Genomic DNA, 18,082 nt, shown 5'->3' with positions numbered 1-18,082 from the left:
AAAAAAAAAAAAACAAGTTCAGCATGGTGTTTATCCTAGCACCTTGGAGGTAGAGGCTCAGAAATCAAGAGCTGGAACTCAGTGTTAGGTTATCTGCAAGAATACACAAGGCTAGACTCGACGCCTGACTTGTGCGCCCGGAAACCCCGTCGTTCCCTTTCCCCTGGAGTTACTGTAAAAGACGTTAACCAGCAGGAGTTCGTCAGAGCTCTGGCAGCCTTCCTCAAAATGTCCGGGAAGCTGAACGTCCCCGAATGGGGGGACACAGTCAAGCTGGCCAAACATAAAGAGCTTGCCCTCTATGATGAGAACTGGTTCTACACGCGAGCTGCCTCTACAGCACGGCACCTGTACCTGCGTGGTGGTGCCGGGGTTGGCTCCATGACCAAGATCTATGGAGGAAGGCAGAGAAACGGTGTCAGGCCCAGCCACTTCAGCAGAGGTTCCAAGAGTGTGGCCCGCGGCGTTCTCCAAGCCCTGAAGGGACTGAAAATGGTGGAAAAGGACCAGGAGGGGGGTGGGGGGGAGGCACAAGCTAACACCTCAGGGGCAGAGAGATCTGGACAGGATTGCTGGACAGGTGGCAGCTGCCAACAAGAAGCATTAGGACAAAGGATGCTGGGTTAATAAATTGCCTCATTCATAAAAAAAAAAAAAAAAAAAGAATACACAAGGCTAAGGTTTAAGCTGTAAAGTATAAAGAGTGTACAGGCAGAAAAAGGGAACGACAGCTGTTTCAAATGATGTACCAGACACCCATGGACTATAAAAATTAACTTAAAAGAGCCAGGCAAGGTAGCACATGTCTTTAATCCGCACAGGAGGCGGATAGGGGATCCCTGAATTTGAGGCCACCCTAGTCTACAGAGTTCTTCAGGACGGCCAGGACTACACAGAGAAAGCCTGTCTCAGAAGAAGAAAAAAGTTGACATAAAATAGATCACAGATTTGGGCTAGGCAGCGTTGGCGCACGCCTTTAATCCCGGTACTCAGGAGGCAGAGGCAGGCAGATCTCTGTGAGTTTGAGGCCAGCCTGGTCTACAAGAGCTAGTTCTAGGACAGGCACCAAAATTAGAGAAACCCTGTCTCAAAAAACCGAAAAAAAAAAAAAAAGAGAGAGAGCGATCACAGATTTAAATGTAAACCACCATTTCTTTAAAAAAAACCAAAAAAACAAAAAAACCAGGGATATTGCTAGGGTCTAGCCTTAAATAAAAAATAAAGCTATTAAATTTAATGCCAAAAGGATAATCCAAAAAGAAAACGTACTGGACTAAAATTTATCTCATACATAGAATCTAGATTAAAAAAAAAAACGAGCTGGAGAGCAAAGGCTCAGAGGCTAAACAGTGTAGGCTGCTTGCAAAGGACTCAGTTTCTGTTTCTAGCACCCACACAGCAGCTTGCAACCACCTGTAACTCCAGTTCCAGGGGTTCCCACACCCTCACATAGATGTACATGCAAACAAAACACCAATGCACATAAAATAAAAAAAATTTAAGAATAAGTTTTATTATGTGTATGAGTGTTCTCCCTACTTATGTGTGTATGTGCACCACATACGTGCAGTGCCCATGGACTACAAGAGTTGCCATGTGGATGCAGGGAATTAATTGAACCCAGGTCCTAACTGCTGAGCCATCTCTCCAGCCCCTAAAGAATAAATGAATCTTTAAAAAAAGACATTTGCAACAGGGACCACCACATAAAACAACTACCAAAATGCATAGCTGTGGAGCCCAGCTACAAAGGCTACATCTACAAACACTTCAGTTCCTAAGGCTTAGGGGAACATTGTGGAAGAACAGCAGAGATTGTAAGATCCAGAGAATCAGGGAGTTCACTATGAGACTCTTGTCTCCTAGTAATGTCAAAAGCTACTCCCCTAAAGCCTCACTACAATGACTGCCTAACCATGAGCTCAACAAGAACAGCAACAGACATGCCAAAGTGGAGAGGGAGGGGTAGCCTATAAGGCCTCAACCCACACAAAGAACTATAGGCAACTAAGGACTGCTGAGAGTCAGAGGTAGGTCCATAATCCCAGCATTCTCAATGTTAAATGGAAGGATCATGAGTTTAAAGCCAGTTAAAACCACATGTCAAGAAGCTGGCTCCAAACAAAAGATAAGAGACCAAGGATAAACTAATTTGACTAATTTAAAAGTGTCAAATTCACTTTTACAAACTTTCCCATCCTAATTTTCAAGGTAAAGGGAATAAAATAATAATTATGGGACTTGAACAATGGTAAAAATTAGTAAAATAAAATCTATGAGACGATCCACCCATGAAAGTATTGTTCTAATAAATGACGGTACACCTTCAACCTTATCACACAAACACTATATCACTTGACTTCTATTCTAAAGTAATGTCAAGTTTAAGGCAGTCGATACAAACAAATGTGTCTGTATTAACATTTCTGGGCATGGGCTACGAAAGAGCTAAATGATAGAGCATATGCTTATACGCATGAGACTATCATGCATATAATCTCTCTTCAAATCTGTTTATATGCATGAGACTATCATGCATATATTCTCTCTTCAAATCTATCTCTCATCTATCTCACACACCACACATACAATGAACGCATAATCTAATGCATAGAAGAGCATATTTAAGATCACCAATTTTTTAAGTACCCAAGTTTCAAGTTGTTTTTCACACGACCCTGGACAAATTCCTATTATGTCTCACATTTCCTCTTTGATTAAGGAAAAAAGTGCTAGCTGGAAAGATGGCTCTGAGGTTAAGAAAGCACAGGCTACTCTTCCAAAGGTCCTGAGTTCAATTCCCAGCAACCACATGGTGGCTCACAACCATCTGTAATGAGATCTGGTCCTCTCTTCTGACCTGCAGGCATATAGGCAAGCAGAACACTATATACATAATAAGTAATCTTAAATTTAAAAGAAAAAAAGCGTTACAGGAAAACTGGGATTGATGGCTCACACCTATAATCCCAGCATCTGAGAGGTCCATGAACAGAGACCTGCCTGGGCTACACAGTGAGACTCTCTCCCTCACTTAAAAAAAGAAAAAAAAAAAAGAAACAAAAAACAAAGGGGGAAAAAAAAGGAAAGGAAAGGAAAAAGGGAAAAGGAAAAAGGGAAAAGGAAAAAAAGGAAAGAAAAAGAGATGAGGCCTAGATAGGCCTTTAATCCCAGCATTTAGTAGACAGAGGCAGGTGGGTCTGAGTTCAAGGCCAGCCTGGTCTAGGAAGCGAGCGGCAGAACAGCCAGGACTATTACATAGAGAAACACTATTCTGAAAAATCAGAAGCAAAAAAACCAAAAAAAAAAAAAAAAAAACAAAAAAAGAAAAGAGACTTAAAATACTCGATAGGAAAGTGGGCTTGGCAGTTAAAAGAACTTGTTCCTCTTGTTTCTGTAGAGCACATGGGTTCCATACCCACCACTCACAATATCAACACTCTCCTTTGACCTCAGTGGGCATCAGGCACATACATGGTGAAGACATACATGCAGGCAAAACACTTATACACATAAAGGAATAATATAATTTTTTAAAAGATGCTCAGTAGTGTGTGTCAAACTTGATAGATAAATAACAGTGCCTGCCTATCTTCTCTCAGCATGGTCCTGCTGAAAGACATGGGACAGAAAGTTGGCTTGGTAAGGTTAAAGAGCACTTGCTATTCTTGCAAAGGACTGGGATTCAATTCCCAGCAGCCATATGGAGGCTCACCACTTCCTCAGACACCAGGTATTACATAAGATACAGGTATACATGCAGGCAAAACACTCATACACACAAAATAAAATAAGTATTTTAAAATGTAAATTAGAATTTACAAAAAAAAAAGGCTGAAACAATGCACTCTCCTATATTAAGCACCTAATGTCTGTCACATAAGAGTGCTATGCTGAGAACATGAGGTTTGAGGCCAGCCTGGTCTACAAAGCAAGCTCTAGGACAGCCAGGGCTGTTACACAGAAAAACCCTGCCCCCAAAAATTTAAAAATTAAAAAAAAAAAAAAAACTAGCAGCTTTTAGAAAGTCATGAAAAAACTTCAATGATCTCTGGAACTATAATTATTTGCAGTTCTTGACCAGGTTTCATGCAGCACAGAGGCTGGGCTTAAAATTCTGATCTTCATGCTTCTACCTCCCACATGTAGGATTATTAATGTACATCACCACACCTAACTTTGGTACAATGGTTTAAATGTCAAAAACAGACCAAATAAAATCAAATTAGAAAAAAAAAGTTTAGATTTGGTTATTATAATAGCAAAATTACTTGTGGAAGAATTAAAAGCCAAACATAATAGTTTGAAGTGTAAGTGAACATATTTATAATATTCCATGTACTTAGGCTTAAAATTTTCAGCAAAGGACCTATATAATAATAATAATAATGTCAGAATTATAGACATCTAGTATTCATCTGTTCATAATATTCACTTTCTTCAAACAGCACCCACCCACCAGAATCAGGGAACTGCTCTTACCCCTGACTCCAACTATGTAGCTCTAGTGAGGGTTGTAATTCATAGAACCCTCCCCAATCCAGCCAGAAGGATGGTGGGTACATGATCCAAGACAGGTCAGAGTCCTTCTCAAGATTCTTCAAAAGAGCCCCTTTTTCCTGGTAGAAGGGGCTGGGAAGATGAAAGTCAAGAGCTGCCAGCAGTCATGGTTCCAGCCTCATGTAGTAGAGAGTCTGTAGTATAAGAGAATGAAATCAACATGCAGAGAAGCAGAGATAAGAAGTGAAGTCCTAACCCCAATGGAAAGAGGAAGAGAAAACAAATACACTAATAATAAGAGTAAAGTAACAAATGTGACTAAAGACCAGATTTGATTCTAAGTTGTCTAGTACCGAGGACAAAAGAAAACCAGAAAGCATTTCACATATCTAACAAAAAGAAAGAAATTTCCCATGCTAAGATCAAAGAACTTCTTAGGCAGGGAACTTAATTTAATGGTCACCAAAAGGAAACAGGGATAATGTGGACAGTGCCCATGATGAAAGTGTGGACAGCAAAAGCAGATTTCAAATGTTATCATTTATAATGACAAGTAATTATTTCTCAATCATTAAATTAAGAGAACATGGCAGACAGTTGACAAAGCAGATATATCAACTACTGCTTATTCTTCTACAAAGTTTGTCAATGGAGGGAAAAAAAAAATCAACGGTAAATATGTAAAAGGCAATGAGAACTAAAGATCAGTCTTAGCTGAGTAGGAAAAAAATCAAGCAGAAAGGGACAAATTTAAGAGAGAAGCCATCAGCTACTAACTTCTAAAGGAAGACCTCAAAATAAGCCTGACATGGAAACATATGCTTGTAGTACCAGCACTCAGAAGGCTGAGGCAGAAGGACTTCAAGTTGGAAAACAACTGGAAAAGTAGGTAGTTATTCATTTCACTTAAAAGCTACCTTCTCTCTCCCTCAAGTATCTACTGAATAACTATAGTGAGATAAAAAGGCATGAAGCCACAAATACAAGAGAGAAAACTAGGCCTAAAATTCTAGACAGACAAGAAGTGATGATCTTCAAAGGAGAATAAGGTGTGGTTCTGTAGTACAGTATATACTTACCATGCAGCAGGCACTGGGCTCGACCAGCACCAAAACAAGAAAACTCAGATACTGCACAAACCATAAATAAGACAATTCCAAAATTAATTCATCATGTGTTACATAGTTTAGAAAACAGGAGAAACTTTAGATCCTAGCCAATGTAGGATAGGGGAATTCATGTGTACAGAGTGATGGGTCATTAATATATGACAAGTATTCTCTAGTAAGGGGGAAATCAGGAAGAGCTAGATATAACCAGAAAAGCAATCAAATCAGTTTCATCTCTCCACTACACACTACCAGTAACTATCTTTCTCCTGTCCTGAGAAACTGCAGTGATGAATTTTCTGAAGTGGCACACACCTGCAATAGCAGTGCTGGTGATGCACGCAGTTCAAGACCAGCCTCATCTATGTAACGACTTGGAGGCAGCAAGAAAATCTAGAACACGAGACAGGACAGCTGAGGTGGGACAGATCATGTTAAAAATGAAAGCCTAGATGAAAGTCTAAGAACAAAACAGTATTTCAGAAAATTAAAACAAAGCAAACCTCAACAGAATTTCAAATGTTTATGAAAGTAAGCTATCACATGAGAATAACAAAAGAAAAAAAAGTTAAACACAAAATTTTAAACAAAAATTAGGATTAGTTAATACAGAAGATCTAAGGTCCAAACTCAAAAGCATGCACACACACAAACAAAAAGATCAAATCAAAAGGTTAATCGCAGCACTCGGAGGCAGAGGCAAGCAGATAGCTCTGAGTTTGAAGCCAGCCTGGTCTAGAAAAACTAGTTCCAGGACAGGCTCGAAAGCTACAGAGAACCCTGTATCGAAAAACAAAACAAAAAAATTGAGGAAATTATCAAAGAAGTAATCCAAAAACATTTCTCTGACCTCAACTCATTTTTCCTCACATGATTTAGCAACTAAAGAGAAGGTGCCAGCAGGCATAATGGTGCACAGCTCTAATCCCAGCACTTGGGAGACTGAGGCAGGTGGACGGAGACCAGCCTGGTCTACAGAATAAGTTCCTGGACAGTCAGGGCTACACAAAGAAATCCTGTCTTGAAAAAACAAGGAAAAAAGATGTGTGGCCAGAATAATCAAGTAAACCAGTATTAAAGTATCAGAAGGTAGAAAAGATTTTTTTGTTGTTTTTGTTTTTCAAGACAGGTTTTCACAGGCTATCAAGCCTGTCCTGAAACTAGCTCTTGTAGACCAGACTGGCCTCGAACTCACAGGAATCCGCCTGCCTCTAAGAAGAAAATTTTAGTCAGTCTTGGTGCGTACACCCTTGATGAGACACCAGGAGGAAGAGCTCTGTGAGTTCAAGGTCAGCCTGATCTACGGTGAGTTTCAGGACAGCCAGGGTTAACACAGAGAAACCCTGTCTGGAGATGTAGTTCAGTGATAGAGAGCATGCCTTACATGGGAGAGACCCTGAATTTAACCTCTAGCATTTGGGGAAGGGGGTACTGAATCCTGAAAGAATATTCAAATTAGAAACCATGGTGCATGGCTATAATCTCAGTATCTGGGAGACAGAAGCAAGAAGATGGCCTCCAAACTCAAGGCCAGTCTAGGTCATACAGTGAGCTCCACATGAATATGGGCTACAGAATGAGACAAGAAAGGTAGCATAGGCTGAATATGTATGAGGTCCTAGATTCACTCTCTAGCAACTCACACATATTCAAAGAGAAGACCAAAGCAATGGAAAGGAGAGAAAAATGAAAAAGATGATAAAAAGAAAAGTTAATCTGCCTGGCACTAGTAGTGCACACCTTTAATCCCAGCACTCAGGAGGCAGAGGCAGGCAGATCTCTGAATTCAAGGCTAGGCTGGTCTACAAAGCAAGTTCCAGGACAACCAGAGCTACACAGAGAATCCCTGTTGGGGACAAGAGGCACGCTACAAGGACCCAAGTACAATTCCCAGCACCCACATGCCAGCTCACAACACTCTGAGTATCCAGTCCCATAGATACAATGCCATCTTCTAGCTTCCGTGGGTACTGCATATACTTGGTGCACAGACATACATGAAAATCCAGAACTTTCACACACAAACAATAAAAATAGTAGTCAGGTTGGGTGGTGCACACCTTTAATCCCAGCACTTGGAAAGCTGGGGGTTCTTTGTGAATTCCAGGCCAGCTTGGTCTACAAAGCAAGTCCCAGGAAACCCAGAGCAGTTACAAAGAGAAACCATGTCTCGAAAGGGGGGGAGGGGGAGACAGATACCACGAAACAAAGTGAAAACTAAAAATGAACCCATCTTCTCAAAAGCATGAATGAAAAAGGTAATGATCTACTGATGGTTGAGGCTAAAACTTTTAAGTTTTTTGGTTTTTTTTTTGTTTGTTTGTTTGTTTTGGTTTTTTCGAGACAGGGTTTCTCTGTGGCTTTGGAGCCTATCCTGGAACTAGCTCTGTAGACCAGGCTGGTCTCGAACTCACAGAGAGCCACCTGCCTCTGCCTCCCAAGTGCTGGGATTAAAGGCGTGCGCCACCATCGCCCGGCAAGTTTTTTGGTTTTTTTGTCAAGACAAGAGTTTCTCTGTGTAACAATCCTGGTTGGACTCACTCTGTAGTCCAGGCTGGCCTTGAACTCAGAGATCTACCTGCCTCTGCCTCCTGAGTGCTGGGATTAAAGGTGAACTGAAAATTTTTAACTCATAAATATGTAGACAGCAAGTTCCCATAATAGAAGCACACACACAAAACTAGAACAAACAAACAAAAGCATATTCTGAAGTAAATGAATGTTCCTCCTTGGATTAAAAAAAGGCAGCCAAGCCTGAAGAGGACAGGCTACAGGCTACAGGCTACAGGCTACAGGCTGTTAACTGTCTATTCAAACACCCCAGAAGGCAGACTAGGATGAAATCTTACTTCCAGTTAAATAGCTATTATCCCAGAATTCAAAACAACACACAAAAGCAAAAATCACAAAATGCTTAAATATAAGAACACTAGCAGAGCTTTATTACGATAACCCTAAACACATGGACACCAAATAACTTCAAATTAAAGACAAACAGGCTGGGAATGTAGTTTAGTTTAAGCTAGGACCTGGGTTCAATCCCAGAACAAGAGAAGAAGAAAGAACAAAGTACAGCATCACTATGACTATAGTCACAGCTACTTAGGAGGATCAAGGGCCCAAAGTTCAAGTCCAGAATGCACAGGGCTGCAGCTTTGGCTCACTGGCTAAGGGTTTGCTTGGTATGTCCAAGGACTTAGGTTTAATCACCATCATCTTTTAATCTTACACATAGCTACTACTCCTGTAAAACAATACAAATTATACATACTCATAGAGGAGCACATAAGATAATGTAACCACTGAAACATGGATGGCCTAAAAGAGAGTACGTTAGTAAAAATTAATTGAGACAGTGGAGAATAAAATAAAAACAAACTTAACCTTTTAATTTGTTTTTCTTTTGGGAGAATGCTTGAAACAGCGACTCAACAACTGAGTGCAGAAAATAAACTTGTCTATTAATAATCTATTAGGGGCTAGAGAAATGGCTTAGTGATGTACTGGTCTTGGAGGACCAGAGTCTGGTTCTCAGCATCCACAATACAGGTTCATGAGCTATAACTTTTAGCTCCAGGAGATCCAATGTTCAAATCCACAGAGGCCACAAACACATATATAATAGAAAATAAAAATTAAATTGTAAAACTGACATAGGTGCAGGCCTGTAATCACAGCACTTAAGAACAATTTAGAAGTTCAAGGTCATCCTCAGTTATACAATGAGTTTTCAGTCAGCCTGTGCTATGTGAGACCCTGTTCCAATAACAGAAATTATTTTTTTACCTTAGGAAGCTAGAGAGATGGCTTAGTCATCAATGAAAACAGCACTGCAATGGCCCTGTGGCTGGAGATTAGGTGTTGGAGCTGCATGGGACTCTCATGTTCAGTTCTAAATGAGAGAGTTTGTTTTTATGTTTTGGTTATTTGTTGTTGCCTGATTGGGGTCTTATGTTTTTTGTGGGGGGAGGCTTTATTGTTGTTGTTTTGAATCAGGGTCTTACTCTACAAAGACCAGTCTGGCCTAGAAACCACTATGCAACCCAGGCTGGCCTCGAACTCAAGGCAACCCTCCTTCCTCAGCCTCCCAAGTGCTGGCATACGTCACCATATTTGATTTTTTGTTTTGTTTTGGTTTGGTTTTTGAGACAGCAGCCCAAGCTACGCTCCAACTCAAAACCTTCTCCCTACTTCTAGAATGCTGAGATTACAGGCATGTTTCACCATGATAAAAACTACAGGTCTTTTTATTTATTTACATTTATTTGGTTTTGTTTTTTGTTGTGTTTTGTTTGGAGGGTATGACTTGACTTGGAGTGTGAGTGGAGGTCAGCCAACAACTTGCAGCATTAGTTCTGTCCTACCCACGTTTATGTTCCCAGGAACAAAATTTACGTTGTCGATCTTGGTGGTCGATCCCATATCACTAGTCCTCTGTTTTTCATTTGTTCTCTTCTATTTCCTCCTCTTCTTCTGTTACTATTACTCTGAAAATTTTGTTTCCTTGTAGGCATTCAACGTAAGGCCTTGAGCTTTGAAGCACACATTCTACCCACTGAGCATACACCATGCCTAATAGTAAAGATGGTAAAACCATTCTAGAGTAAATGATCATGATATATCACTGAGCCACCTATTGGTCTTAAGACGCTCCCAGTGGATTCCTATGTCCTCCCTTTAAGGTCCTACATCTTTATGATAGCATCCTCTGTACCTTTTCACTTCAAATTTCACCTTGTAAATGCATTCTACATACTAACAAACAAAAACAGTTTTCTCAAAATGTTGCTTTATCTTTCTGGATCATTATTATTCCTATCTGTCAAAGTACTCACAGTCAGCTCACAACTCTTCCTTTTCTAGCAAATGAGCTGTCTGTGATCCAGAATTCCCCAAGTGCATCTGAGCAATTTGATCTTAAAGAGGTCTAGAGGTAGGCACCATATCCAAGTCAAACCAGTCCAGGGCAATTTCAGGCAAAGAATATGAGATTCAGATTGAGAATTTAGGCTCTTAGTACAGAAGGTACAGGTTGGAGAGACAACTCAGTGTATAAAAACCACCAGCACCACACACCAGCCCTGATCACCTGAGCTCAGATGCCCAGAACCCATGAAAAAGGCAGACTCAGTAGTACAATGACCTGTAAGCCCAACAAGCCTCTACCAAGATAAGAGGTACAGCTCACAGGCCAGCTAGCTTGCTTATGAGGATTGAGACTTGTCTCTCCCTTTCTTATTTTGACATTTTTGAGACAAGATCTACATAGTCCTGACTATCGTGGAATTTGCTGTATTGACCAGGCTGAACCTACACAGAGATCCATCCACCTGCCTCTGCCTCCTGAATGCTGGGATTAAAGTCATGGCCACCACGCTCCACAATCATCTTAAAGAAGTCGAGAGGGTAGAACAGATGTCCAATGGCTGTCCTCTAGTCCACACTGGTGCACAGATTCACACACACGCATATTCAAAACCTCTCATACACACATACACACTTTTTTTTTTAAGTCAAACAATTTTTTTAAGCCGTAAGCTGCCTAGGTAATGCATCCCTCACCAATCTCAGTACTCAAGAGGTTAATAGTTCGAGGCAAGCCAGCCTGGACTCCACATTATGTTAAGACCTGTCTCGGGGGCTGGAGAGATGGCTCAGTGGTTAAGAGCATTGCCTGCTCTTCCAAAGGTCCTGAGTTCAATTCCCGGCAACCACATGGTGGCTCACAACCATCTGTAATGAGGTCTGGTGCCCTCTTCCGGCCTGCAGGCATACACAGACAGAATATTGTATACATAATAAATAAATAAAATAAATATTAAAAAAAAAAAAGACCTGTCTCAAAAAGAGACTGGGGGGAAGGGAAAGGTGAAAGAGGAGCTGGGAAACAGTCATCTCTCACCACAGAAGTCAATATAAAAAGATACAGCTTAATGGCTACCTAGATTGCAATTCTTGGTATGTATAGTTCCCTTAAAACTACAACTTTCTAATCCATAAAATGAGAACTACTTCAGGAATCTGACAAATAAACAAAGTAACTGGTGTAAAACATTTAGTACAGTATCTAGTGCATAAACACTCGGACCACTAAGTAGTAGAGACAATTTTCACAAAGATAAAGAAGAAGATACTACAGAACAGATAACAGGACTAGTTCAAGTTACCATTCATATTAATGCTCTTGGTACCTGTATCCTTAAATAAAAAACGATCCGCTTTGTTCACTTCTTAATATAGCTACCATATTTCCCTTGGCATTTTGGCCACTCACATAAAATAAAGGTATAAAAACAAACTGTTATTTGAGGCATTCCACCACACCCCAACCAGTACTTTTTGTCTTTACTGGTTGTATTTAATACTCCTATCTTGTCCTCTTCACTCTGCTATTAGTGTTTACTGATAATTCTGGTAATTCAAGCTAACACCCTACACATGGAAAAAGTCAACAAGTAGTAGACTTTCCATATTTTTTAATATTTATTTATTATGCATACAATATTCTGTCTGCGTGCATGCCTGAAGAGGGCACCAGACCTCATTACAGATGGTTGTGAGCCACCATGTGGTTGCCGGGAATTGAACTCAGGACCTTTGGAAGAGGAGGCAATGCTCTTAACCACTGAGCCATCTCTCCAGCCCAACTTTCCATATTTCAAGTCTTAAACACGCACATCTTTTTTTGAGACAGGGTTTTATGAAACCCATATTAGTCTCAAACTAGAACTCACTATGTAGCCAAGGAAGACTGTTAACTTCTGATCTCCTCCCTCTACTTCCTGAGCATTAGGATTACAGGTGTATACTATACCACACCCACTTCCATGCAGTGCTGGTGTGGAGCTGAGGGCCCTCATGCACACTAAGCAAACACTCGGCCAACTGATCTACATTCCCTAAGTCTTGAAATTTGCATGACTGATTTCATCCTGCAATCCTGCTATTTTATTTATTTATTTAACACTACAATAATTAGCTATAATGCATTCTCACAATCAGTTGAGGTTTACTACCCAAGGCCAAAGTAAAACAACTACTTTTGCTATATGCTTATGACAAAAAGTTAAAATGCCTGTTTTCTAACTTCGGGCCAAATCTCCCTCATTTCCCAAAGTCACAAAAGTGCTCACAAAGAAAGTGAGCAGTTATGTTAAAAACAAAAACAAAACAAACAAACAAAAACTCTACTGCTTTGTCAAAGTTGTTACAATTTGAAAACAAAGAGTACTGAAAAATAAGCTTCATACCACAAATATAGTAAAATGACAGTAACTAAAGACCTAGGTTCCCCCACACAGTTAGTAAACCAAGCAGAAACACCACAAGTCAGCACTAAGGAAAGAGATTCTGGGTAGAGTGCTGAAGACACAGCTCGGAGGTGCATAGTTCTCAGCTCCTGAATATAACATCTTATCTCTGGTTTTCAAAGTATATTCTCTCTCTCTCTCTCTCTCTCTCTCTCTCTCTCTCTCTCTCTCTCTCTCTCACATACACACACATACACCTTAATTTTTCAGATTTTACAAAAATCCATTTAAAATTTCAAAGTCAATATTTAATATTTGGCATCCTAAATTTAAGGTTTTTTGTAAATTTTTTTGATAAACAGTCCTTACCACTCTGGCTGCTCTCTCCTGAGATTCACATTTCCTGCAAAACCATGGTCCAGTAGGTACTTGAACAATGCCATAGCAAGCTGTGGGAAAACAAAATATTTACATTTGAAAACTAATTATAACAATTTTTTTTGTTGTTTTTTGGGGTTTTTGTTTTTCGAGACAAGGTTTCTCTGTAGTTTTTGAAGCTGTCCTGGAACTATTTCTTGTAAACCAGACTAGCCTCTTAACTCAGAGATCCGCCTGCCTATGCCTCCCTAGTATGGGATAAAGGCGTGCATCACCACCACCTAGCTTAACATAAAATTTTAAAATTTAACCATCTGAGTTATTTCCACTAAAGTCTAAAGTGTTTAGTGTGACCGTGCACAAGTGTAATCACAAAACTCTAGAGGCTAAACCAAGGACTGTAAGTGTCAAGTCAACCTGAACTAGATAGAAACTATTTCAAATAAGTCAAAATGCTATAAACATTGGGCTTTTCTCTTGTAGGTGATGTACAAAATACATCAGAAACTCACTGATCATTCCTTACCCTACAGTTTAAGTACCAGGTGTTTCTGTTGCTGTGAGAGGATTTCACTGACGATAGCCAGCCTCAGCCTCTTAAAGTGCTGAGGCTATAAGCATACAAATAAACAACAAAAATAGAGATTAAGAACAAAAAATAAGACCAAGACGAACAACAGCTACAAAAGAAAATATGCTGAAGTGGAATACTTTGTGGGTTGCTAGGGCTGTAGCTTAGCGAACAGAGTATAGCACACACAGCATGCATGAAATCCTGGCTTCATCTCTGCACCATGGAAAGCCATGCTTAGGGGAGTAAGCCTGTAAGGCAGCACTCAGGAAACAACGCAAGGTAACCTCTACCACACAGCAAATTCAAAAGCCAGCCAGGTTATTCAATACTAAAGTGACAGTTTGAAATAGAGCACTCTGCACAGCATGTTCAAGGACCTGGGTCTAATCCTCAGCATTTATAAATTATGGGAGCTGGACGGTGGTGGTGCACACCTTTAATCCCAGCACTCGGGAGGCAGAGGCAGGAGGATCTCTCCAAGTTTGGCGCAAGACTGGTCTACAAGAGCTAGTTCCAGGACAGCTAGGGCTGTTACCCAGAGAAACCCTGTCTCAAACACTCCCCCCCCCCAAAAAGAATTATGTGAAATATCCAAAAAAGGCAAATTAATAAACAAAAGTTGTGGTTACCTAGGTATATGAGAATCAGATATAAAGGGGAAGTGACTTCTAATGGGTCCAAGATTTTCATTAGGGCGATTAAAAGGATTTTAAACTGTGGTAGTGTCTGCACAATTCTACAAATATACCAAAAACCCCTCCATACTCCAAACAGGTGAACAGCACAGGATGTTAACTACCTCAATACAATCGTTATTTACAAAAAAAAAAAAAAACTTTATAAAATTTGCATCCCAAGTATTCTCAGTTTCACATACCTAATTCACAGCCTCATTTTTAAAAAATATTTCTATATTACATTTATTGCGTATGTGAACTTCACATATGTGTATGTCAACCTCCAGAAACCTTCCACTATGAGTCCAACAATTGATTTCAAGGCTTGGCAACAAGTGCCTTACACCACACACTGGCCCAGCCTCCTTGTGTTATAAAGAGGTAGGAGTTGTTTCAAACTGGGCATGGTAGCACACAATTGTAATCCCAGCACTCAGGAAGGTGAAACACAAGGACCTCAAATTCAGCCAAACTGGTTACATAGTGAGATTCTATCTATAAAATCCAAGGGATGGGGCTACTGGAGCAGCTGGAAGATTTAAAAAAAAAAAACTTCTCTAGCATGAACAAAGTCCTGGGTCTGACCCTCAGCATGAAAACACAAGAGGAAAAGAAAATGTTTGTTTTGTTTAGCAATTTAAAAAAAATGTTTCTAAAATTTATTATTTATGCTGTGGGGAAACAGTGTGCCAGTAAGTAGTAGAGGTCAAAGGACAACTTTCAGCAGCTGGATCTCTCCTTCCAAACTGAGTAGTGGGGATCACACTGGTCAGGTTTAGTGACAGGTGCCAACTCACTAGCTGAAAAGTTGCTTTTAGGTTTTAATCTTTAATCTTCTTCTTCCTTTTTTTTTTTTTGTTTGTTTTGTTTTGCGAAACAGGGTTTCTCTGTAGCTTTGGAGCCTGTCCTAGGACTCACCCCATAGGCCAGGTTAGCCTTGAACTCAGAGACCTTCCTGCCTCCACCACACAAGTGCTGGGATTAAAGTCGGGCATCACCATCAGTTTAATGTTCATTTTTAATTTGTTAAGATTTTAAATTTTTCTGAGAATTTATAAACACATTTATCTCCCATTTAACACAGCAGAAAATGTCTTAAAATATAGGGAAACAATAAAATAAAACCAACAGCAACTTTTTAGATACCAAAAGCTAAACTTTTTATTTTTGAGACAAGAGTGCCAAACAGCACAGGTTGGCCTCAAACTTGCTATGCAATCCCTAGGTTGGACTTGCGATTCTGACTCTACCAAGTACCGGGATTACTGGCATGTACCATCATGTCAAACTTATTCCACACTAGAGTTGACACCCAGGGCCTTGTGTATGATACCTACTTACTTCAACTGAACTATATGCTTCACAAGCATAATTGAATAGTCTAGGCTGTCCTTAAACTCAGAAGGATTCTCCTGCCTGACCCTGCAAGAGCTGAGCACAGACATCAACCACCATGCCTCAGTTAAGCTCTTCTAACCCTGTGTAAGGATGTCTAAGTAAAGAAACAACACCATCAGTGGCTGGGTGGTGAGAGCACGCATCTGTAATTCCAGCACTTGGAAGGTAGAAGCCTCGTCAGCATACCAGTTTTGAGGCTAGCCTGAGCTATGAAAGACCCTGTATCAAAAAAAGAAAAAAGAAACAGCACAGAGTACAAACATATTTATTTGAAGCACCCTAGCAGGGAAGAGATTAAGATGTACATTTTCTGTATTGACAAGCAGAGATTACATAACAAAAGTAATTTGTCATCCAATTCATGAGATATGCCCTGCCCCCAGACAAAAAAGCAGACAGGAAAAGGTATTGGGAAAATATATTTGAGCAAAGTAAAAGATACATATATATGTATGTATGTATGTACATACATATATATGTATGTATGAGGATGCCTTAACAACCATTATTTTTTAATCCCAACTAAAGATCTTAACACAGACACACAAATGCCAATGAAGACAAATTATATAGGTTTGACATAAATTTTCATTCCTTTTTGCACTTATCTTTGCCAAATACTGAGAATTAGATATCAAGAGCAATAAGGAACTTTCTCCTTTAAAAGAAACCAGTTAAATCTCTTTTAAATTACTCTCTCAATATCATTACTTGTCATATCATAAATGTGCCCTTCCCAATGGTAATTTTTTTTTTTTTTTGAAACAGATTTCTCTGTGAAACAGTTTGGCTATCCTGGAGCTTTTCTGTAGAGCAGGCTGGCCTCAAACTCAGAGACCCTCCTGCCTCGGCCTTCAAAGTATTAACTTTGTACTGGGTGTGGCTTGCCTTTTAATCCCAGCACGTGGGGACAGAGGAAGGTGAATCTCTGAACGTTTCAGACCAGTCTGATCTAGTTCCTGGACAACCAGTTGCACAGAGAAAACGCCTAGGGGGAGGGGAACTTTGGAGCTGGGATTTGGCTCAAGTTAAAGAATGCTTGACTACCACCCTAGGGTTCATCCTCCGGACAGTGTAACCTAGGAACAGTAGTGCACGTCTGAAATCCTCAAACAGGCAAGGCAGAAGCACAAGGATGGGGGAATTCGAGGTCAGCCTGGGCTACTGGAGACTCAAAAAGTCCGGGTGTGATGGCTATGGCCTTTAATCGCAGCACCCTGGAAGCAGAAGCTGGGTCTTCAGGCCAACCTGGGCTACATACATAATTAACTGAATTCCAGATCAGTGAGAGTCGATGAGACCCTGTCTCAAAAAAATAAAAACTAAAATGAAAGTTGCACTTTGGCATCTTATGTCCAATTTCCCTCTCTCCCCTTTGGTAGGGCACATCCCATTACATCACAAAACAACTTCTTTAGGCGCACACCTATAATTTCTGTACTCGAGGGCTAATGGAAGGGGATTGCTGCATGTCTCGGTCCTACCTGGCCTACATAGAACGACCCTGTCTAAATACACAGAAACTTCAGCCAGTCAGTTAGCCTTAGCAATAGGAAGGGTGGGTAAGCTGACTGCCACATCTAGTCCTTCATCTGGATCCCCTCACCACTCGGAATGGACAGTTAGAAACTTCAATAACCCGGAAGATATCCTAAAGAGGTCCCCAGTTTTTGTTTTGGGGTGGGAATTTATCCAAAGCATTCTAATGATAATACCCCAAAATTAACTCAAGACTCTCCCAAGTCTCTTCTCTGGAGCCATACAGACTGTGCTGCAGCCACTGACCAGCCCAGGTCAGCTCAGTCCAGCCACTCCATCACAGGGGCACCTTCCACTGTCTCCGCAGAAGCACCCAGCGGCCTGTGGCAGCAGCAGGGTCTCCGCCAAAGAACTTGGGGTGCAGCAGGACCCTCCCTCCCTCAACTGAAAAGCCAGGTTGCCCCACACACTGAGGCAAAGGGAGCTGGCAGGAGAGAGGAGGGGAGCAAGCTTCGGGTCCCCGTCACGGGGACTCCAGCGCGGGTCGCACGCTCTTCCCATACCAAGGCGTAGACCCGGCGGCCGCAGGCAGCCACCAAATGACACTTGAGTGAGCGCCGAATCACATGACAGCCCGGGCCACACGCACTTTCTCCCACAGGCCGAGGCAAGGCACGGCCCGCGCCCGCGGCAACCACGCCGGGCTCCCGCGGCCTG

At 40.9% G+C, this 18,082-nt stretch overlaps 1 protein-coding gene and 1 pseudogene across 10 annotated transcripts in view; one reads left to right on the top strand and one right to left on the bottom strand.

Moving 5' to 3' along the window:
- Window positions 1–657, top strand: part of LOC101991654 — a 3,637-nt pseudogene extending 2,980 nt beyond the window's left edge.
- The window catches only part of Mllt10 (MLLT10, histone lysine methyltransferase DOT1L cofactor), a 150,774-nt gene that overhangs the window by 131,887 nt on the left and 805 nt on the right, over window positions 1–18,082 (bottom strand). For 5 of the 10 annotated variants that reach the window (XM_026782846.1, XM_005354656.2, XM_026782848.1 and 2 more), the window contains exon 3: window positions 13,229–13,308. In XM_026782846.1, the coding sequence (XP_026638647.1) occupies window positions 13,229–13,308 (80 nt within the window). Of the gene's footprint in view, window positions 1–4,482; window positions 4,654–13,228; window positions 13,309–18,082 lie in introns of those variants that run through there. The other 5 variants (XM_026782851.1, XM_026782850.1, XM_026782852.1 and 2 more) reach the window with 2 other exon arrangements.

The sequence above is a fragment of the Microtus ochrogaster genome, chromosome 16 (assembly GCF_000317375.1).
Source record: "Microtus ochrogaster isolate Prairie Vole_2 chromosome 16, MicOch1.0, whole genome shotgun sequence".
In the NCBI taxonomy this organism is placed as follows: domain Eukaryota; kingdom Metazoa; phylum Chordata; class Mammalia; order Rodentia; family Cricetidae; genus Microtus; species Microtus ochrogaster.
The sequence above is the reverse complement of the archived record's forward strand: the minus strand, read 5'-3'. Positions and strand labels throughout refer to the sequence as shown.